Genomic DNA, 23,097 nt, shown 5'->3' with positions numbered 1-23,097 from the left:
GTAGTGCACATAAGCCATGTGGCAAAGCACACACACACACACACACACAAAACACTTGACAAATGTCTGATAAATATTATTTATCAAAGGGCTACTTTTTATTCATTTGCCAATGTAGTACCATACAGCTATGAAAATCAGCTTAGAGAAGAACATTTAATGTTGCAAAAAATTGTTTTTTAAAAACAAAACTATGTATAAAATCATCTCTTTCAGGTAAAACAACACATATACAGATAGTAAAAAAGAGTGAGCATACAAGTTTATATTTTGTTAATATATAATCTTTAGTTTGTTGGATCGCTTTTTATTTCCTATTTTTACAGAATTCTTTTGTTCTAGAATGTTACATTCCTTCTATAATCAGAAAAAAATTAACAGATAAAATAATTCTGCACCTTTTATCTGCCAAGTACTCTGTGCCGAGGGAAGTACAACAACAAAAAAAGATATAGTAGTCTTGCCTCCCGGAAGTTTATAGACTAATTGGTAGAACTAATTTAACTGGTAATTTAAATCACTGTGATATTTCGGATGTTACAGATTTCCTTCTCCTTGGGTTTTAACTCATTAGGAATACATAGATAACACTAGCCCCAAACAGAAGCTGTCAGTTTTATCTGGGGCTATCTGACAATGGCTATATTGCCAAGCGCAGTGGGATGTCCTATTTCCCTGCCCAAGTTAACTCATTCCCAGCCCATTACTGAAAGAGCAAGTGGACCACAGTGAAGCCATAGCCACAAAAGGGATGACTTGCCATATGTGCTTACTATTTTGGAGGAAAAAGTGGAGAGAGCTGGCCCTCCATAAGAACTTTAATGAGCGAAACAGCCCAGAGATGGCCCGAGTTGTCTTTTCAAGGAAGCCATTCTGCCTCCCTGCTGGTGTGGCCATCAGAAGTCAGGTATGACCCATCTCACCATTCAGATGACTCTCTTCCCTTCTGAAAGAAAGTCCAAGTGGGCAGTTGAAAATGGCCCTTCTAGGAGAATGAAATGAAAGATGTCCCCATGAAGGAAATATGGACACGATAAAACAAGGCAGCAAGTCCTGACTTCTAGTGATCATAGTGTGCCCAGAGGATGGGATCCAGACAGCTTGGGAGGGGAGAGCAGGAGGTCAGAGGAGGAATCTGGAGAATGTGCTGCCTGAGGGAACTCTGGGGGTGGGGGTTGGGAGGAGTGTGAGTTCAAAAGTCAAGGGAAGCAGGGACCGGTATTCTGTGCTGAGCGAAAGGTAAGGAGGTTTTCAAAAATTTCAAAAACATGGTGCTACAAACCCAAAAGCTCTTCATTATTTCAGGGACAACAGGGGAAAATTCAGAAGTTAAAAGAGGAATCCGGTTCTGCTGATCTTTCCGATAAGCTAAAGAGCCCAAACACTCCCCTACACACTAGTGTTTCTTAAACCTTTTTTCTAAAAAAAACCCTCTAATTGTGGTAAATTTGAATAAAAGGGATATGGGTGAAGGCATAATCTGAAATAGCCCCCCACAGTCATGAAATTTGATGTTTCTTCACAATATGTGCAAATTTTGCAGACCACTCTACAGTACATATTTGTTGTTGTTTTGGTTTGGGGTTCGTGGAGTTTCATTTACTTATTTTTTAATTGACGTTTGGTTGACATATTAGTTTCCAGTGTGCCAATGAGTTGATATTTGCATATGTTATGAAACAATCACCACAATAAGCTAGTTAAGATGTAGTTTTTTTTAATTTTTTATTTTTTTCAGTTTTCCAAGATTCATTGTTTATGCACCACACCTAGTGCTCCACACAATACATGCCCTCCTTAATACTCACCACCAGGCTCACCCAACCCACCCCTTCCCCTCCAAAACCCTCAGTTTCTTTCTCAGAGTCCACAGTCTCTCATGGTTTGTCTCCACCTCCAATTTCCCCCAACTCATTCTCTCCATCTCCCAATGTCCTCCGTGTTATTCCTTATGCTACATAAGTAAGTGAAACCATATGATACTTAATTCTCTCTACTTGACTTATTTCACTCAGCATAATCTCTTCCAGTTCCGTCCATGTTGCTACAAAAGTTGGGTATTCATCCTTTCTGATGGAGGCATAATGCTCCATTGTGTGTGTATATGGACCACATCTTCTTTATCCATTCGTCTGTTGAAGGGCATCATGGTTCTTTCCACAGTTTGATGACTGCGGCCATTGTTGCTATGAACATTGGGGTACAGATGGACCTTCTTTTCACTATATCAGTATCTTTGGGGTAAATACCCAGTAGTGCAATGGCAGGGTCATAGGGTAGCTCTATTTTTAATTTCTTAAGGAATCTCCCCACTGTTTTCCAAAGTGGCTGCACCAACTTGCATTCCCACCAACAGTGGAAGAAGGTTCCCCTTTCTCCACATCCTCTCCAACACACGTTGTTTACTGTCTTGTTGATTTTGGCCATTCTAACTGGTGTTAAGGTGGTATCTCAATGTGGTTTTGATTTGAACCTCCCTGAGGGCTAATGATGATGAACATTTTTCATGTGTCTGATAGTCATTTGTATGTCTTCATTGGAGAAGTGTCTGTTCATATCTTCTGTCCATTTTTTGATGTGATTATCTGTGTTTTGGGTGTTGAGTTTGATGAGTTCCTTATAGATCTTGGATATCAGCCCTTTGTCTGTAGTGTCATTTGCGAATATCTTCTCCCATTCCTTGGGTTGTCTCTTTGTTCTGTTGACTGTTTCCTTTGCTGTGCAGAAGCTTTTGATCTTGATGAAGTCCCAAAAGTTCATTTTCGCTTTTGTTTCTTTTGCCTTTAGAGACATGTCTCGAAAGAAATGTCTTGGCCGATGTCGAAGAGGTTACTGCTTATGTTCTTCTCCAGGATTTTGATGGATTTCTGCCTCACATTGAGGTCTTTTATCCATTTCCAGTTTATCTTTGTATATGGTGTAAGAGAATGGTTGAATTTCATTCTTCTACACATAGCTGTCCAATTTTCCCAGCATGATTTATGGAAGAGACTGTCTTTTCTCCACTGTATATTTTTTTCTGCTTTGTCGAAGATTATTTGACCATAGAGTTGCAGGTCCATATCTGGGCTCTCTATTCTGTTCCAGAAAATGAAAAGGGGAGAGATCACAACTAACACCAGGGAAACAGAAACAATCATCAGAAATTATTATCAACAGTTATATGCCAATAAGTTAAGCAACCTAGACGAAATGGATGCATTCCTAGAAACCTATAAAGTTCCAAAACTGAATCAGGAAGAAACTGACAACCTAAATAGACCAATATCTAGTAACGAGACTGAAGCAGTGATCAAAAACCTCCCAAGAAACAAGAGCCCAGGACCTGATGGATTCCCTGCAGAATTCTACCAAACATTCAAAGAAGAAATAATACCTATTCTCCTGAAGCTGTTTCAAAAAATAGAAACAGAAGGTAAACTTCCAGACTTTTTCTATGAAGCCAGCATTACCCTGATCCCCAAACCAGGCAAAGACCCCATCAAAAAGGAGAATTTCAGACTAATATCCCTGATTAATACGGATGCCAAGATTCTCTACAAGATCCTAGCTAATAGGATCCAACAGTACATTAAAAAAATAATCCACCATGACCAGGTGGGATTTATCCCTGGGATTCAAGGGTGGCTCAACATTTGCAAATCAATCAATGTGACAGAACAAATCAGTAAGAGAAGAGAGAAGAACCACATGGTCCTCTAGGTTGATGTAGAAAAAGCATTTGACAAGATACAGCAACCGTTCCTGATTAAAACCCTTCAAATTATAGGGATAGAGGGGAACATTCCTCAACTTCATAAAATCTATCTATGAAAAACCCACAGGAATATCATTCTCAATGGGGAAAAACTGATAGTCTCCCCTTTGAGATCAAGAACACGAAAAGAATGTCCACTCTCGCCACTGCTGTTCAACATAGTACTAGAAGTCTTAGCAACAGCAATCAGACAACAAAAAGAAATAAAAGGTATTCAAATTGGCAAAGAAGAAGTCAAACTCTCTCTCTTCACAGGTGACATGATACTTTATACGAAAAACCCAAAAGACTCCACCCCCAAACTACTAGAGCTCATACAGCAATTCGGTAATGTGGCAGGATACAAAGTCAATGTACAGAAATCAGTTGCTTTCTCATACACTAACAATGAAAATATAGAAAGGGAAATTAGAGAATCGATTCCATTTGCTGTAGCACCAAGAACCATAAGATATGTGGGACTAAAACTGACCGAAGAGGTAAAGGATCTGTACTCGAGGAACTACAGAACACTCATGAAAGAAACTGAAGAAGACACAAAAAGATGGAAGACCATTCCATGCTCTTGGATCGGAAGAATAAACATTGTTAAAATGTCTATACTGCCTAGAGCAATCTATACTTTCAATGTCATCCTGATTCAAATTCCACTGGCATTTTTCAAAGAGCTGGAACAAACAATCCTAAAATTTGTATGGAACCAGAAGAGCCCTCTAATTGCTAAGGAAATGCTGAAAAAGAAAAACAAAACTGGGTACATCACGTTGCCTGATTTCAAGCTTTACTACAAAGCTGTGATCACCAAGACAGCATGGTACTGGCACAAAAAAGAGGTAATTGTTTTAATATAAAGATAACAAAGTCATGTTCTCTCTCCTCCCAACTTTTTTTTCAGGTGACTTTATGTATCTTGGAACAGCATGGGCTATCATGGAACAGGTCTTCAATCAAGAAACGTAGCTGAAAACTATTAGGTACAACATGTTTCAGGAAGATCATTCTGGTGCCCATACAGAAGACTGTTTCAGAAAGGCAAAACTAAAGCCAGAGAAATCACCTGTCAGGAACCTAAAGTAATAAGATAAAAGAATAAACCAGGGCAGAAAGGATTAGGAAATAGGGGATAATATGAAAAATATCCAAGAGCTTTTATTGAAAAGACTTTGAACTGACTTAGAGAGAGGAGATTAGAATCCCTGCTAGGTTTCCAACATGACTACAGATTTCTGCAGTCTGAGTTGGGAAAACAGGAAAATGAGCAGTGATGATGCTCATGAGACATCTACATATGTGGCAAACAGTTGGCTATGCGACTTTGAAGTTCAAGGGAGAGATTAGGGCTGGTGTTACAGATTTGAGAGCAAGAGTGAGATTCACTTATAAAATGAAGCAAGAAAATGTAGTGATAAAAACTGTCCCAGTCTCATCTCCTGCCGTGTCCTGCCTCCCTGCCTTGGCTCACACTGCCTGGGGCAGAGGGTTCAGAGTTTGAAATCCAGTAGGGTGCCTAAGTGTCTGGTTCCCGGAGGTCTTGAATCCCTGGCCAGGGGCAGACTTGGCCCCTCTTAACAGCACTATACATCCATCTTGCTGGTTCCATTGAGCTTTCAGACAGACTAGTTTGGAACACACGTGTGTCTTGCCTGAGCTACCTTACGAAGAAAAGAAGCAACTAATAAATTGTAATATCCTGATATTTCTCTTCCAAACTTCCATAGATCATCCACCCCAAGATACAACAGAGGAAAGTAAACTCTTTCACTGCTCTCTAACAAGATGCTCTGTCTCTCCCCCTTGGGTTAGAGGGGACCCCACTTCTCCAGTCCTCACTCAGTGGCCTGTTCCACCTCTAGGATCTGTCACAACACCTCTCTATCTCCAGCTCTGTGTCACTGAATCTCTCAAATGCAACAATTTCGTATGATTCGGAGTATCCTGCCAATAGGGGCTCCCATCCATGGTGTACACGCACAAACAAGTAGATTGGGGTTTTATGCATAGTTGGGCTTGCTGGAAGTTTAGGGAAAGACCCAACTGGCTGGCTAACCATTATAGAGAATCCTATCGTTATGAAGTCGGCCGGCAGTCTTCCACGGTGAGCGTTGTACCCCAGCCCTGTATAAGTTCCTCGCCTGTTATGATACAGCCAGCAGAACTCAAGGCCCTACATCTCTAGCCTTCACTAGCGAGTGGGTGGTGGCTCCAGATCTATGGTTTCCTCCCTCAATCCCCCTCCAGGGAAAGGCCAGACAAGAGTGAATGACAAACGTGAAAAGGCACTGTTGGATCCAAGCCACAATTAATCTGTAATAAATCACTCAGTAAGAAGAGATGGAGGACTTGCTGCTCTGAACTCATTTTTTCTCAGCAGCCTCTTGAAGGCCTCCTAATCTGGGCCCCAGAATCAGTCCAGCTGGAGCAATGACAGGTTGATCTCCAGGACCTGTATGTGTACTGATTGGCAATTTGTGTTGGTCATCACTGTCCTCACAGAGCAATACTAGGAATTTTGCAGGTTCTCTACAGATGGAAAGACCTGGCTATAGCAGAGAGATCACCATTTGGTCAAGAATGAAAGGAATTTTCTGTTCCTTCCTGAAACACTGACAGAGTGTTCAGAATTCATTAACAATTCCAAGCAAAGCCTGAGTTTTTCTTTGGGAAGGGATGCTCTTCTCAGGGACTTCTACATCTCACCAGCGAGAACAGTTGCCTGGCCACACAATACATTCCCACAGTTCAAATCCCTCAACAAATATTTATTAAACTAAATATTGTTACATGTCCTGGGGATGTGACAATGCACGAAACGGTCAGAACTCCTGATTCCCTTGGAACTTACATCCTACTGAGTGGAAAAAAAAGAAGAAATAAGTGAATTACATATTCACTAATAAGTGAAATATATTTGAAGATGGTAAGTACCCAAAAAATACAAAGCAGGGAAAAAAGATAGAGTGTTGATGGTCGGGGGAGGTTTTAATTGTGAACAGGGTGATCCAAGAAAGCTTTTCTAAGGAGATAACATGTGAGCACAGACAAGAACAAAGCAAACGAAGGACTACAGGTAACTCTGGTACAGAGAGAAGAGCATGTGCAAAAGCCCTGAGGCAGGAGGGTGCCCATTATTTCCAGAAACAGCACGGAGACCAGTGTGGCTTAAGCAAAATGAATGACAGGGAGAAGAGAAGGTGATGAAATTACAAGGCCACCTTTGTATAAGTACTGTAGCGTTTACTTTAAGCAAAATGGGAAGCCAATGTAAGTCTGTAAGCACAGAGTCATATAATCTGACTTACCAGAACAGGATCCTTCTATCTGCTGTGTGAAAAACAGAGTTGGGGAAACTAAGACTGAAGAAAAGGGGTCAGGAAAGAGATGTCTGTGGCTTAGAAAAGATAGTGGGTGGGATAGGGGCTGAGGAATGGCTTAATTCTGGATATATTTTGAATATAAAGAAGATAGGATTTGGGTGCCTGGGTGGCTTAGTGGGTTAAGCCTCTGTCTTTGGCTCAGGTCATGATTCCAGGGTCCTGGGATCGAGCCCCACATCAGGCTCTCTGCTCCGCAGGGAGCCTGCTTCCTCCTCTCTCTGGCTCTGCCTGCCTCTCTGCCTGTGTGATCTCTGTCAAATAAATAAGTAAAATCTTAAAAAAAAAAAAAAAAGAAGATAGGATTTGCTAACATCAAATGTGGGATATGAAAAAAAAGTGAGGCAATGATATTCTGAGCAACTGGAAGAAAGGAGTACCATTTACTAAGATGGAGAAGAGGAAGGGAGCAAGTTTTGGTGTGAGTATTAGAAGTCAGGTTTGAGACATGTTAGATTTGAGATGTTTATCACAAATCTCAGTAGGCAGCTCCATGTGTGGGTCTTGGGGGAGAACTGGTCAGGCCTGGACAGAGACATTTAGAGAGACCTACGGTAAGATGCTGGAAATCACTAAGAGAATGAGGATGAGCACAGGAGAGATGAGGCACAAGGGCTAAACCCTGGGGCACCCCAAGTTATAAGTTGAAGAAGTCAGTAACGAAGCTAAGATTAGCTGGTAAGGCAGGAGGACACTGGGGTGTGTGTCAAGTCCTGGGAAACCAAGTGAGAAAAACGTGTCAAGGAGACGAAAGGCATCAACTGTCAAGTGCTGTCGGACAGGGTAAGGAGGACGAGGACAGGGTGTGGGCCATGAGACAGCAGTGTGCAGTCCCAGGGGGCCTTGATGACAGAGGTTCTGGGGGTCAGCAAAGTGAAAGCCCAGCTGGAGTGGGCCCAGGAGAAAGCAGGACCACAGGGCTTAGAGACAGGATAGGGGGACAACTCTTTTTTTGAGAGTGAGAGTAGGGTGGGGGCGGGGGCAGAGGAAGAGGGAGAGAGAGAGAATCCCAAGCAGGCTCCACACCCAGCACAGAGCCCCATGCGGGGCTCAATCTCACAACCCTGAGATCGTGACCTGAGCGAAAACCAAGAGTCAAACGCTTAACCCACTGAGCTACCCAGACACCCCAAGTGAGTTTTAAACTGAACTGTGCTTTAATCAAGTAACTGCCACTATCCCAGATAAATCTTGAATATTCGTAAAGGGGATACTGTTTGAAGGTGTCGACAAACTTTAGAAGTAGACATAGTTTAACCAGTATAACCCTATGTTAATGAGGTTCCTCAGGTAACACTCTCTCAGCAAACTGAATCATGAAGTTGATACATCATGGGTGATGCAACATGGCTAAGCTTCCACGGTGTTAAGTCAGTCCCTCAGGGAGCAATTTGGTAAACATGAAAAGAAAGAGTTTTCTCTAGAGGAAGTAGTATTTGCAGAAACAATCTTGCAAAAAAGTTAAAGCATGTATTCCCTAGTCTTAGATCTGCTTCTTACCCATTTTTACTTGATTATGCTATTCAACAATATTCTATTTATTTATTTATTAAAAGATTTTATTTATTTATTTGACGGAGAGAGAGATCACAAGTAGGCAGAGAGGCAGGCAGAGGGAGAGAGGGAAGCAGGCTCCCTGCGGAGCAGAGAGCCCGATGCGGGGCTCGATCCCAGGACCCTGAGATCATGACCTGAGCCGAAGGCAGCAGCTTAATCCACTGAGCCACCCAGGCGCCCCACAATATTCTATTTAAAATATTTACATTACTTTCATAGTCACTCAGGTATTTTGGGGGGTGAAATGTTATAAAACTATTTGCAAAGGCTTGAAATAAACAATAATTTAATGTTTTGAGCCAAGTGTGGTGGAACTGTGAAAACAAACACCAGTCCATGTGTGCAATGGGCCAATATGAATTCCGCCCACAAGCAAGGGGTCAGGTAAGATCCTAATTACTACTCACCATTGGTTCTCACAGCAAGAGTCCAAGGCACTGCTATCCAGTAGAAATAAAATCTAAAAAACGTTTGTAATTTTAAATTTTCTAGTAACCACATTTTTAAAAAGTAAAAAAGGATCAAGTAATTGTGAAGAATATATTTAATATTTAATATTTAATTCAATATATCTGAAATATTTTTCAACATGTAATCAACATTAAAAATAATGGAATAGCTTACATTCTTTTTTGTACTATGTATGCTAAATTTTGTGTATGTTTTATACTTATAGTACACCTTAATTCACATGCAAAATTTTAATAATAACAGTGAAATGCATTCTTACCAAAGAATAAAATTTTGCTTACTGGAGAAATATTTTGCACTGCTTCCATCTTTATATTTAAATTTAAGTTTAAATTAGTTAAAACAAAATTTAAAGTTAAAATTCATTTTCTCAGTTGCATTGACCATATTTCGAGTGCTTGGCTGTCACCTAGATAGAGGCCGCCATATTGGACAGCAGGCTCTTGGCACCAGCTGTGAACTTATTAGAAATGCAGTATCTCTTGGGACACCTGTGTGGCTCAGTCGGTTAAGTGTGGACTCTCGATTTCGACTCAGGTCATGATCTCAGGGTTGTGAAATCAAGCCACGCACTGGGCTCCAAGCCGAGCATGGAGCCTGCTTGAGATTCCTTCTCTCCCTCTCCCTCTGCTCCTCCCCACTCGCTCACACATGCGCGCATGCTTTCTCTCTTTCTCTCTCAAAAAAAAAAAAAAGAAAGAAAGAAAGAATGAGAGAAAGAAAGAAATGCAGTATCGCAGACCTCTCCCCAGATGTACTGAGTAACAATCTGTGCTTTCGTAAGATTCACAGGAGATTGGTATACATGTTAAAATTTGAGAAGCACTGTTATAGATCTCTTTAATTGTTTTATCTTTCTCATCATTGACTTTACCATAGTTCAGGTCATTACTGCCTCTAGCTGCACTATTATAATTGTCTCTTAATTAGTCTCTCACCTCCAATCCACAATTAATCTTCTGGAAACACTGCTCAAAGACTTTAAATGGTTTCCTGAATGCTTACTGAATTAAGTCCAAACTACGTGTCTTAACATACAAGGTCTCATCCATAGGGCCATGACCTGACTCTTCCACACTATTTCATTCACTAAACCCCTCCAGCAATGAGAAGCATCACAGGGTATGCATTCCTTCTGCCATTTAATACTTACCTTGTGTTATTCACTGAACTATATGACAGCTAAACATGGATAGTCAAGTTCCTGCTCCAAATTACCTGACAAGAGATGGAGGAAGGAGCATGTATTTAAACAACCAATTAATATAATTGTGAAAATGGAGTTATCCTCAAGTGCTACAGGCAGAGACAGACAGAAATGCTTACCTAGTAAGGAAGACTGAGCAGTGGGGGAGGGACGAGGGAAAAGGTTTCAGAGAAGAGGGAATATTTGAGAACTTGAAGAATGTACAGAATGTTGCCCTACAGCAGAGGGCAGAAAAGGGCATTCCAAACTAAGAAAATGACAACACAAATGCGTAAGTGTGAAATGGTAGGGCATATGGAGGGGAAAGCAAGTAATTCACTGGGGGGAGTGGTCAAAAGGAAGGGAATGAGTGGCATGAAGTTGAAGAATGGGCAGACCCCTTCAAATCTATCATTCATGTATTTGTACCCAGTGTGGTTTCAAAGAAAGACTATCTGAGGCAGCTGGTAGGAGATGAAGGTAAAAAGATAGAATATATTTTGGATTATTCCACTCCACGTACACTTTGCAATAATCAAATCACACTATGAACAACGCCCTTTGAATTCCCTTTGAGTGATCCCTCTATGCATTAGGTCTTATGATGAAATATTTCAGACTTTGCAAAGCATATATAAAACAGTTTGAAAGACAATAATAAAAATTAACATCCATGAATCCACTACGACGTTAGCCTTAAATATTCCATGTGTTTCCTTCCAAGATTAAGTTCCTTTTCTTCCTTACTCCCAGATAAGCAGAATTCTGAATTTTGTATTAATCTTCCATTGCTTTTCTTTCAAGTTTTACCACCTGTGCAAACTGATTGATATTTGTTTTTAGATATTAATAAGTAATACTTATATGTATTCTTTTGTACTTGCTTCTTTTTCCTAATGTATGTTTTTGCAATCCATCCATACTGATAAGTGAAGCTCTAGTCCAATTATTTCCACTACTGTTAAATGTTCCACTGTTTTGGATATACAGTAACACATTTAGCTCTTCTACTGTTGATGAACAACTATAAAAAATGCTACCAAGAATATACCAGGTCAATACATTCAAGAGTTTCCCTTGTATATATGTGGTGGTAGGGATGTTTTCTTAAATATTGAGCAACCTGTATGATGTGGGTACTGATCAGTGACAAGAAGAGTTGGCCATAAACCATTGGGTGACACTGCACACCAATTTCAGTCCTGACTGGCAGAATTGCTAGGACACAGGAAGTGCAGGTCACGCAATGAAAGTTACTGAATGTATGTATTTTCCCCACTCCCAAGGGGAGTGTGTGCAAATTCCTGCACTTCTGCATCCTCACCAAATGTCTCATCGCCTAAATTTAAAAATCTGAACAGTATGAAATGTTATCTTGTGTTTTTAATTTGCATTTCTTTGATTGCTAATGAAGCTAACATTTATGTTGCACTTGGCCTTAGAATCTATTTTGCTGATATTAATATAGCTACACCAACTTCCTTTTGGATTAAGTTGTTGGTATACACTTTTCCATCCCTCTTCCGTTTCTCTGTCTTTAAAATTTAAATGTATCTCTTGTAAGTATCATCATGTTTGGTTTTGTTTTTATATCCAATCAGAAAAAAACTGTAATTTCCTTTTTGGAGTATTGACTATAATGAGTGATATTATTATACATTATAGTAGTATCATTTTAATAGTTAGACTGGAGATTTCAATGTGAATCCTTGACTTATTATAGTCTAATACAAATTCTCACATTCTCATTTTTCAACAGTGCTACAAGTTTAATACCATTAACTCCATTTACCCCTCTCCTATCTTATCTTGTAATAGCTGTCATGCATTGTTGTTCTAGATATACTTTAAATTCCGCCAGACATTTCCATTTTTGTATTGAATGGCCCACACATGCATCCTAGACGCTGCTGACTCAGAACAACAACTGGGACTAAAAGAATAATATTCCATTATAATAGAATATACATAACTCCTTTATCCATTCATCCATTCATCCATTGAGGGAGCATAAGAAATAACTTAGGTTGCCTCCACAGCTTGGCTATTATAAATAAACATGGGAGTACAGTTGCCTTTTCAAGTTAGTGTTTTCACTTCCTTCATATAAATAGCCAGAAGAGGAATCGCTGAGTCATATGAGTAGTTCCATCGTTAATTTTTTGAGGAACCTCCATGCTGTTTTCCAGTGGCTGCACCAATTCACATTCCCACCAACAGTGCATGAAGGTTCTCTTTTTCTCCACATCTTCAACACTCATGATTTCTTATCTTTTTAAAAATAGCCAACCGGGGCGCCTGGGTGGCTCAGTGGTTTAAGCTGCTGCCTTCAGCTCAGGTCATGATCTCAGGGTCCTGGGATCAAGTCCCACATCGGGCTCTCTGCTTAGCAGGGAGCCTGCTTCCCTCTCACTCTCTCTGTCTGCCTTTCTGCCTACTTATGATCTCTCTCTGTCAAATAAATAAATAAAATCTTTAAAAAAAAAATAGCCAACCTAGCAGGTGTGAGGTGGTATGTCACTGTGGTTTTGATTTGCGTTTCCCTGATGATTAGTGATGTTGACCATCTTTTCATGTAGATGGCTTCCTATCTTCTTCAGAATAAAAGTCATAGTTCTTACCATGGTCTCTATGATCTTATCCCTCTACAACTCTTCCTTGTTCACATTAGCCTCCTAGCTGTTTCTCAAACATATCAAGTTGACTATACCACAGGACATTTGCACCTGCTTTTCTCATTGCCTGGAAAACTCTTCCCCCAGATAGCCATACAATAGTCTCCCTTACTTCATTCAGGAATAGGCATTAATATGACTTTCCTTAACCACCCTATCTAAAATAGCACTTTCTCTCCCCTGTCAACCCCTGACATCATAGAGCAATATCATTCCTGTTTGTTGTTTATTTTCCTTAATCAGAATGTATGCTCCCTGAAAGTGAGGTTTTAAAATTTGTTGTTGCCTAGTTCCTACAAAATGAAGAAGTATTTATCAAAATCATTAATTCACCCATTCATTCAACCATGCAACAAATATTTTTTAAATGTTGATTTTTTTAAAAAAATTTTTCTTCCTATTTTTGCCTTGCCTTCTTTTTTTTTAAATTTTTATTTAATTTCTTTTCAGTATAACAGAATTCATTGTTTATGCACCACACCCAGTACTCCATGCAATATGTGCCCTCCATAATACCCACCACCAAGCTCCCCCAACCTCCCACCACCCGCCCCTTCAAAACTCTCAGATTGTTTTTCAGAGTCCATAATCTCTCATGGTTCATGAGTCTCTCAAGACATGACATGGTTCATAGTCTCTCATGGTTCATCTCCCCCAATTTCCCTCAACTTCCTTCTCCTCTCCGTCTCCCCATGTCCTCTGTGTTATTTGTTTTGCTCCACAAATAAGTGAAACCATATGATAATTGACTCTCTCTGCTTGACTTATTTCACTCAGCATAATCTCTTCCAGTCCTGTCCATGTTGATACAAAAGTTGGGTATTCATCCTTTCTGATGGAGGCATAATACTCCATTGTGTATATGAACCACATCTTCCTTATCCATTCATCCATTGAAGGGGATCTTGGTTCTTTCCACAGTTTGGCGACCATGACCTTGCTGCTATGAACATTGGGGTACAGATGGCCCCTCTTTTCACTACATCTGTATCTTTGGGGTAAATACCCAGTAGTGCAATATGCAACAAATATTTAACATACCTATTATATTAGGCATTTTTCCAGATGCTGGGGACATAGCAGTGAACCAAGCAGGCAAAAACAGAAGAAATTTTTCTCCTCATGGAGCTTACATACTAATAGAACCAATTAATGAACTGTTAATACTATGAGCTTATAGAAACAAACAAAAGGTCATACACACATAAAAATTTAAAAGGGGAAAGAAGCCCACTAGGTTGTGGCCAAGTTTTTTTTTTTTTAGTAAGTAGGCTCTTTGCCCAGCGTGGAGCCCAGAGTGGGGCTTGAACTCACTAGGCTGAGATCAAAATCTGAGCTGAGATCAAGAACTGGGCACTTAATCAATGGAGGCACTGGCACCCCCTGGCCATCTTTCTAAAAATAAACATTCTCAAGTTTTCATTGATAAGAATTACAGCTATGGAACAAATTTTAAAAACCACTGGGACTATCTTTGGTGTCTTATAAAAATTGCTGCTTCCAAAACTAAATGAAGTCTGTTTTGTTGACATAAGAACATCTCAGGATTGATTTTTATCCTATTTGATAACAGTTTTAGAGCTGGCTTACACAGAAACATAAACACAAAACAGGAGAAACTGTTTTTATCAGTTATTCTAAGAGTGGTGCATTTCCAAGAACAGTATCTCATGTTCTGAACTTGAACATATGAATGATGGCAATATAAATGCTTCAAGAGACCAAACTTCTTCTTCCTGGTCATAGCAAAGTCCACAGTTTATAACTAATATAATAATATTATATTATTATAATATAATCCTATTAATATATCTAATATTATATTGATATTGTAATATTATTATACTAATATAATAATATTAGTTGTATTAAAATGCCTTCTGACATTACCAATCAAAACTGCCTTCCAAAATCACTCTCAAAGGGAATTTACAGCAGCAGCTATTTTTGCCCATAGGTCCTGTTCCCTTGCTATAATAAACCACTATTTTGCACCCCAAAAAAGGGGAGGGGGGAGTTTACATCTTCCTTTCTATTTATGAGTAACAATTTGTTTTTTGTTATAGAAATAGTAATAGTTTGTTGTCCTAAAATACATAAAAACACATTTGGAGAATGTTCCTTACAGAAAATAAGGAAAAGTGTATAAAATGATGGAAGAACAGTAGTATCAATCAGATAAATTATTATATATTTCTAATCCCTTGAAACAAATGGAGTAGAATGTTGTTATTGTGTATACATGACAAAATTTCGTATTAATTAGTGGACTAAAGCCACTTCCAAACTCGATCCTTGACACTTCCACCAAGGGCACTTTGTGTGAACCCTGGGTCATTAAATGTGTTTAATAAAAATGAAAACTGAACCTAAAACAACCTAAGGACAATCCTGGAAGTCTTCCTAAGCTTAAATTCAAAATCCAACTACATGGACGCTATAATGTTACACTGGACATTGGACAAGTAGAGCTGAAAAGACAAAATGCAGGAAATCTAGTTAAATTTGAAACTCAGATAATCAATAAGTCTTCTGGTACAAAAACAGCCTGAGCAATTTTTATACTAAACGTTTACTCACTGTTTATCCAAAGTTCAAATTTCTCTGGGCAATCTCTACCTTTGTTTGCTACACTTGGGAGCCCTAGAACAAGATGAATTAAAACATCGGTGTGTTGCGAAGTAGTAACACAAGCCGCATGGCTCGTCTGAGAAAGTTCAGGAGTCACACCCGTGCTCTAAATGGGTCTCCATCATCGCACCCCTTTCTGGCCTCGCAAAAAATACTCTCGGGAGCCTGGAAATGTGGCTCAGCAACAGAACTCGAAACCCGAAGGTGGGAAGGCGTTGGCATTGTAAGAAGAGCTCTTAATTCAGACAGGCACGTTTCTGGAAAGAATGGGGAAGAACAAGACGCCGACGGCGGTAAGGTGGGCGCAAACCGGACCCTCGGACCTTCGTCGGGGAAAGGACGCGCGGAGGCGGGACAGCGCAGGGGGCCCCCAGACCCGGGGGGCCGATCCGTTAGCGCGCGCGCCCGCCGGGGGTCGCGGTCATCCGGGTGGACTAAAGGCGCGCGTTACAGCCTAACCGCCAGTCGGACAGGGGCGCCGGGGCTGCGTCTGCAAAACGCCTCCTACGAGAGCGGGCGGCAGCGCCAGGCTCTCACGTCGCCCCCCTTTCTCCCCACCGCCCCGAGCGCCCTGGCAACCCCGCAGGCCCGAAGCCGAAGTTTGCGGGCGGGAACGGTGGCGGAGAGGCCACCCGCAGCTTACTGGTTTGAGTCATCCTGGAGATGCAGAAGCAGGAGAAGCTGAAGAGCATGACGGCGGCCAGCGCGATCAGCACGTTCACGTGCTTGGTCCTCATGGAGCTGGCCTGACGGCGAGCGGCTCGGAGCCCGGCGAGTGGAGGCGACGCGCAGCGCCCCCGCAACGGAGGGGCCTCGCGCACCGCTCCTGCGCCTCTGGACGCGCGCCCCCGCGCCCCCTGGCCCCTGCCCTCTGCCCGCATTCCGCCCTGTCGCTGGGGACCCCGGCACGGCCAGTCTTTGGGGAGCCTCCTTCCGTGGCTCAGCATTTAGCATCTCGAACCTCTTGCTAGGACCGCTGGTTGTTCAATGCCGTGAACTTTAGGAAAGTTCTCCACTGCCTAGCCTGTGGTTGGTGGATGCTCAGGAGCTTGCTTTATTTTCCTGTAGCTGTGACTTCTGTGCCAGACCCTAGGCTAAGCAGTTTGTACATACTGTCTCGGTAAATCCTCCCACATCCCTATTTTTAAAGGCAAGGTAACAATAGTTCTGATATGCTGTTGTTTTCTTCATTTTATCTTAAAAAAAATAGGAGCTATTGTGAAATGGAGCAGTTTGCTACAGGACACACAGCTGGAAGTGGTTCCTCCACAAATCGTGTACATAGAGAAGTTTATAAATAAAATATGATAAGAAGGTCCTAAATAAAATATGTATCTTTAGCTTTAAATGAAAACCATCAAATGCCCAAATAACTTAAAGGGCTTAGATTTTTATGTGGGAAATGACCAGTGTCAGACATTCAGCTTAATCCCTTTATCTTTTACACTTTGGTACATCCTCCCCCAGGAAAGGAGCGGGAAATCAACGTTTGTGAAGGAAAGAAATTATATATAAGATGAGTACCGCAAGGGAGACTTGCTAAGCTGTGCCATGTTCAAGGTATCCATTTCTCAGCCCCTTAAAAACCAAGCCTGGGAAATACTAGGAGAAAATCAGGGGGCGCCTGGGTGGCTCAATGGGTTAAGCCTCTGCCTTTGGCTCAGGTCATGATCTCAGGGTCCTGTGCATCTGGATCTCTGCTCAGCAGGGAGTCTACTTCCCCCTTTCCCCCCCTGCCTCTCTGCCTGCTTGTGATATCTCTCTGTCAAATAAATAAAATCTTAAAAATAAAAAATAAAGAAAATCAGTAGGTTGAGACTCTCTTTAGGGTCCTTGAACTGTGATTTGCTCTCTGGATTCTCTGTGCTGATCAATCTTCTTACTGGCCACATCTGGTAAAAAGTGTTCTTCAAACCAGCACTACACCACTGGCTGAGCTAGTTTCTGACTCCTTGAAGGAGAAAAAAGATTTGAACACATGCCAACCTGAGGGTGCCTTTAGAATATTCTCATGTGCTGATGGCAGCAGTTGTGATCTTCCGTTGAGCAGCCACCCAGCCAGATCCCAGGATTGGGAGCCAATCCTCAACTCTAGTCTCCCTCATCCCATTGGCTAAGCTCTACTGGAAGCCACATGGCCAGGAAGTTCTGTGTAGTGTACTAGACCTTTGGACCTGTCTCGTGGGGTGTGGAGCTGGGTGGAGAAAGACTAACCTGGGGGAAGAGGCTCTTCACCACAGGAATCTCCAAATTCAATGTCTCACAGTCATTTTACTTGGTCTCCAGTTTCACACTTTTAGCTTTGTGATGAAAAACAACCATCAGAATCCACTAGCAGTATACTGGGAAAGTTTTTAATCCTTTTTAAAGTAGGGGTCCTCAACAAAAAGATGACATGAATAATATCCATTCTAGGTTGCTGAGTGAAATAACATTCAAGGCCAATTAGCATATTCCTTGTCATTATGTAACACTCAATACATTTTGGTTCTCTGCTGTTGCTCGTCAGAAGCAGTATTAGTTTTCTCACTAATTCTAATTATTTTTCCCCCACAAAGCATTAGAGAGCTGTCCCATAGCTTATGGCACTTAACTACCATTAATTATTTTTTCTGTATTATTATTTTGAGCAGATAGCCTGCTCAAAAATCCTTCAGCAACTCTGTTAAAAGTGAAAATTGTTGGCGTGGAATCCAGACCATTACACAGTCTGGTTCCATCTACCTTTCAAGCTATCCTCTCTATTCCAGCTATGTACTTGCCTCTAATCTAGTACTCAAAATGTCTATTCCACTCAAACTCACCAAATACCATGTTTTCAAGATTCAGAAAAGCACTTTGCTCTCACATCTTAATGTTTTTGAAATCAGGATGTGTCTTCTGATTTTTCCATTTTGTATAATTATTTTTTTTCTTTTGTCTTTTTTCCAAAGAAAGGAAAAACCAAAATCTTGATAATCAGGGGTGCCTGGGTGGCTCAGTCAGTTAAGCATCTGCCTTTGGCTCAGGTCATGACCCAGGGGTCCTGGGATAGAGTCCTGCGTCCCCTCAGCGGGAAGTCCGATTCTCTCTCTCCCTCTGCCCTTCTCCCCACTTTCTCTAGCTCAAATAAATAAATAAATAAAATATTTTTAAAACCCCATGATATGGGGCGCCTGGGTGGCTCAGTGGGTTAAGCCTCTGCCTTCAGCTCAGGTCATGATCTCAGGGTCCTGGGATCGAGCCCTGCATCGGGCTATCTGCTCAGCAGGGAGCCTGCTTCCCCCCTCTCTCTGCCTGCCTCTCTGCCTACTTGTGCTCTCCGTCTGTCAAGTAAATAAAACAAAATCTTTAAAAAAAAAAAAAAAGCTCATGATAATCAGCCAATGGTTTGTCTATGAATCAGAGCACACGATAGTCACTCAACATCTCCTCTGTGCCAGTCACTGAACTAGGTACTGGAGATACAAATGATCACCTGCTCGTTCTGGGCTCTGCCTTCCTTCATGCTCAAACATGGACTGCACCACACACGCTCGTGTCCCTACCTTCCAAAAGTGTTCAAGACTCAGCTGAAACGACACTACCTGAAGACTTCATTGATCGTCCGTGTGTAGAGAAATCTTTATCCTCTTTGAAAACTTGCAGCACTTAAATCCTCTCTCAGGACACTCGACGTGCACCGCATTTATTTGTTATGCACATATTCTATTTCTTTTACCACGCTTTGAGTCCCTACAAGAGAAAGATTGTGCCTTACATATTCCCATATCCTACTCCATATTGTGCCTCACATATTTCCATATCCTACTCCCCCCTGTGGATTCCCGGGTGTCTTACAGATCAAAAGTAGTGATTGAAACACAAGCCTGTAGTACAACCGAGCAATCTTCTCAACAAACTACCCACAGTTGCTAGCTCCTTACCGTTCACGCCAACAATAAACACCACTCCGGGAAATCCAGTGGATAAAGAATGCAGCAGCGTTTTCAAAGACCTTCAGACTTACCTTTTGCGATTTGTTTTCTAAAATTAGTGGCATCTTCAGACCATGGGAAGTAGAGAATTGCCAGGCCAAATAATGCTCAATATGTATAGCAATGTTTATGGGAATAACAATGGGAATGGGAAGAGTATTCTCTGGGGGTATGACCAGCCTTAAAGCCATCGCGGCTTCTTGAGTTAACTTCACTCTGAATGGTGGTCTCACGACTGTTAGGAGCAAAGAAAAATAAACTTAATGGGGACGGATTTTTCTAGTTCTGTATATATGTAGGATCCTGAAGGTGGAAAGAATCTGAAAGATAATAACTTGATAAAATGCCAGTTGTCCTGGCCCTGTTGTCTGTTTCATGTTATTTAGAAATAAGTCATCTGTACCTACCCGAGTGTCATCTGTTCAGCACAATTCGGGAAAATGACAGCACTGAAATGAACTTTTAAGGATCATCTATGACAGCCGTTCTTCTTAAATAACAATCACCTGGAGGGGTGCCTGGGCAGCTCAGTCGGTTAAGCGTCTGCCTTTGGCTCAGGTCAGGATCCTAGGATCTTGCGATCGTGTCCTGCTTAGGGCTCTCTGCTCAGTAAGGAGCCTGATTTCCCCTTTCCCTCTCCCTCTGCCTGCTGCTCTCCTTGCTTGTGTGTGTGGGTGCTCCCTCTCCCTCTCTCTGACAAATAAGTAAACTCTTAAAAAAAAAAAAAAAGGAATCACCTGGAAACCTTGTTAGACAGAGTTCTGGGCCCACCTTCAGTTTCTGAGTCAGTGGAGTAAGGCTGGGACCCCAAAAGGGGCGTTTCTAACAAGTCCCAGATGATACTGACGGTCCAAGGGATGACTCTTCGGGAATCATTGCACAGCAGCCCTTCACAGAATCATAGGCTGGATTTGGAAAAAAGTACAGATTACTTAGCTTATTCTCTTTGCTCAAATCATCCCAAAATACCTATGTAATAAGGAGACCACATTCTCTGCCACCAGTGGGGGAGTAGGGGCCTTCCATGATGTGCGTTATATTCTAGATGTTAAATTTGTCTCATATCCCTGAATGTACCAAGACAAGCCTGACTAGGGGAAAAAGTCTTCAAGTGTCTAGAATTGTCCCCTGAATTGAAAGACTTTAATCCTACCATAGAGGCCTGCCTAGGTGAAGGCTGAGAACAGCGGGTGCTCCAGCTGCACTCTGGTGCGGGACTGTTCAGAGCAAGGAAGGCATCTCATACTCGTTCATACAAAAGCATCAAGTAGGCTTCTGGAAGTCCCGACAAGGCATAGTTCTGGTCTTAACAAAAACGAGGAGGCCACCTAGATGATCACATCAGGTACCTAGAAAAGCAGCAGAAAAACCAGCACGGCTCATACGTCACAACCCAGATGACAGTACCACTCTTCTACCATTGGGGCAGGGGCTCAGGGGTCCTGGGTCACGGTTTTCTCCAGAAACTCCTGGCGGAGTTTACAGGCCAAACATGTGAATTTGCTTCAATCTAGTTTTCAGGGAGAACAGATCTGAGGCCTGATCCCATCATCAACCATGCCATGGCTTTTATGAGAAATCACTATAATAAGTGTTATTCTCTTACTATCAGACACTCTCTCTCTCTTTTAAGATTTTATTTATTTATTTGAGAGAGAGAAAGAGAGAGCACAAGCAAGGGGAGAGAGAGAAGCAGGCCCCCAGCTGAGCAGGGAGTTCGACATGGAGCTCGATCCCAGGACCCTGGGATCATGTCCTGAGCCGAAGGCAGATGCTCAACCGACTGAGTCACCCAGGTGCCCCTACTATCAGACACTCTAGAGGATTAAGTAATAGTCTCTTTCCCCAGCATCATCATTTACTTGTTCTCTTTCTTTTAACATTTCATCTTTTTTTCCATTTATCACCTGTCAGAATATAGACTTAGTCTCCCCAGGCAAGAGCCTCTGGTTCAGCCACACTCTCAACCCACAAGGAGAGCAACAGTTGGAAACTTGCCAGGGCCTTCCCTTTGTCCATTCCCAGGAGGAAGGGGTAGGATTGTCTCAGTCAAGTACAACATAGTTATATTCCCACTGGGTGAGGTCACTGGGAGAAACATACAGCCAATCTTTACTTGGCCACGTGATGTAAAGTCACTATCCAACACAGGCAGGTTCCTTAAAAATATGTGCATTTATGTAGAAAGGAATGGAAATTGTGTCTTGGGCAGCAATTCTCCCTTCTACTCTGTCTTCCAAGTGAAATGTTGGACCCTAAAGCACGAGGTCCAATAAAGTAAGTGTGTACAATGGGAAAGGGAGAGTTCTCACCATCCCCCACCCCCTCATCCCCATGGCCATATTGTGATTTCTAATAAGAAATATATATTGTGTCTTCAGCCAGTCCTGGCACAGAGCTCCTAAAACCCTTGGAATTTCCTGAGAGAGAGTGATAAGAGTGATTTTTGTTAGGTTAATGAAGTCACTTTTGGAAAGCATCTAAGGCAGGGGTGTGAGGGATGTTGAACATTCAGTCCTATCCTACCTCTGACCTCTGGGGATGGGAGAGGCGCAGGAGAATGAGTAAAATCACCAAGGGTGCCAAAGATTTAATAAATCGTGCCTTTGTAATAAAGCTTCCATAAACACGAGAATGGATGGAATTAGGAGAGCTTCTGGGTTGGGGACCATGTGGAGATTGGGGGGAACTGGGGTGCTCAGAGAGTGTAGAAGTTTCGTGCCTCTTTCTCCACACACTGTCCTACGGATCTCTTCCATTTGGTTGTCCCTGAGTTAGATTCCCTTATAGCAAAGGGACAAAACACACATTCACCTAACTGATGCAGCCAGCCCTCTGTGTCTTTACATTGTATTTTCAATACCAGCTCTAGTCTCAGTTTAACGGCTACTTTATAGACAGCAAAGAATCTGATGTGTCCCTATGTTAGGATTGGAGGGGCCATTTTCTGCACACTGAAATGTAGAAGGCATTCTTTTTTTTTTTCTTTTTTTTTTTTTACTTCTAGAATGAGAGAGAGAGCATGAGGGGGGGAGGACAAGAGAGAGAAGCAGACTCCCCACCAAGCAGGGAGCCCGATGTGGGACTTGATCCCGGGACTCCAGGATCATGACCTGAGCCGAAGGCAGTCACTTAACCAACTGAGCCACCCAGGTTCCCTGTAGAAGGCATCCTTTGGTCCAGTGTGGAGCAAGGTGAAAGCATCCACAGTGACGACCATCAAGCCAAGTGCAAACAGGCTTTAAGTGACCCACCTGGAAATAGCTACAGGCCCTAAATGACCAATTCAACAAGGTAGGCACAGTTCGTAAGTTTACCAAAAAAAAAGGAAAATTCTGCGTGTCCCCGTACTCCCTCCCCCCGCCCTATTACTAGGGCCCCTCACCATCACCTCCAAGCCTCCTCACCTCAGTCTCTCCTTTCTGCCCTGCCTGCTGCTCCCTTGCAGTATTCAATAAACTTTTATCTCTTTTCTATTTTTTTTAAAGATTTT

The 23,097-nt window shown here is 41.9% G+C and overlaps 1 protein-coding gene across 1 annotated transcript in view; it reads right to left on the bottom strand.

Annotated features, from left to right (window-relative positions):
• MGAT4D (MGAT4 family member D) overlaps positions 1-16,405 on the bottom strand; it is a 48,720-nt gene extending 32,315 nt beyond the window's left edge. Inside the window, exon 1 of the mRNA XM_045997399.1 lies at positions 16,292-16,405. Within this exon, the coding sequence (XP_045853355.1) occupies positions 16,292-16,385 (94 nt within the window). The 5' untranslated portion in view covers positions 16,386-16,405. The remainder of the gene's footprint in view (positions 1-16,291) is intronic.
• Between the last annotated feature and the right edge of the window lie 6,692 nt (positions 16,406-23,097).

This window comes from Meles meles, chromosome 2, assembly GCF_922984935.1.
Source record: "Meles meles chromosome 2, mMelMel3.1 paternal haplotype, whole genome shotgun sequence".
In the NCBI taxonomy this organism is placed as follows: domain Eukaryota; kingdom Metazoa; phylum Chordata; class Mammalia; order Carnivora; family Mustelidae; genus Meles; species Meles meles.
This window is presented reverse-complemented; position numbering and strand designations above follow the sequence as displayed.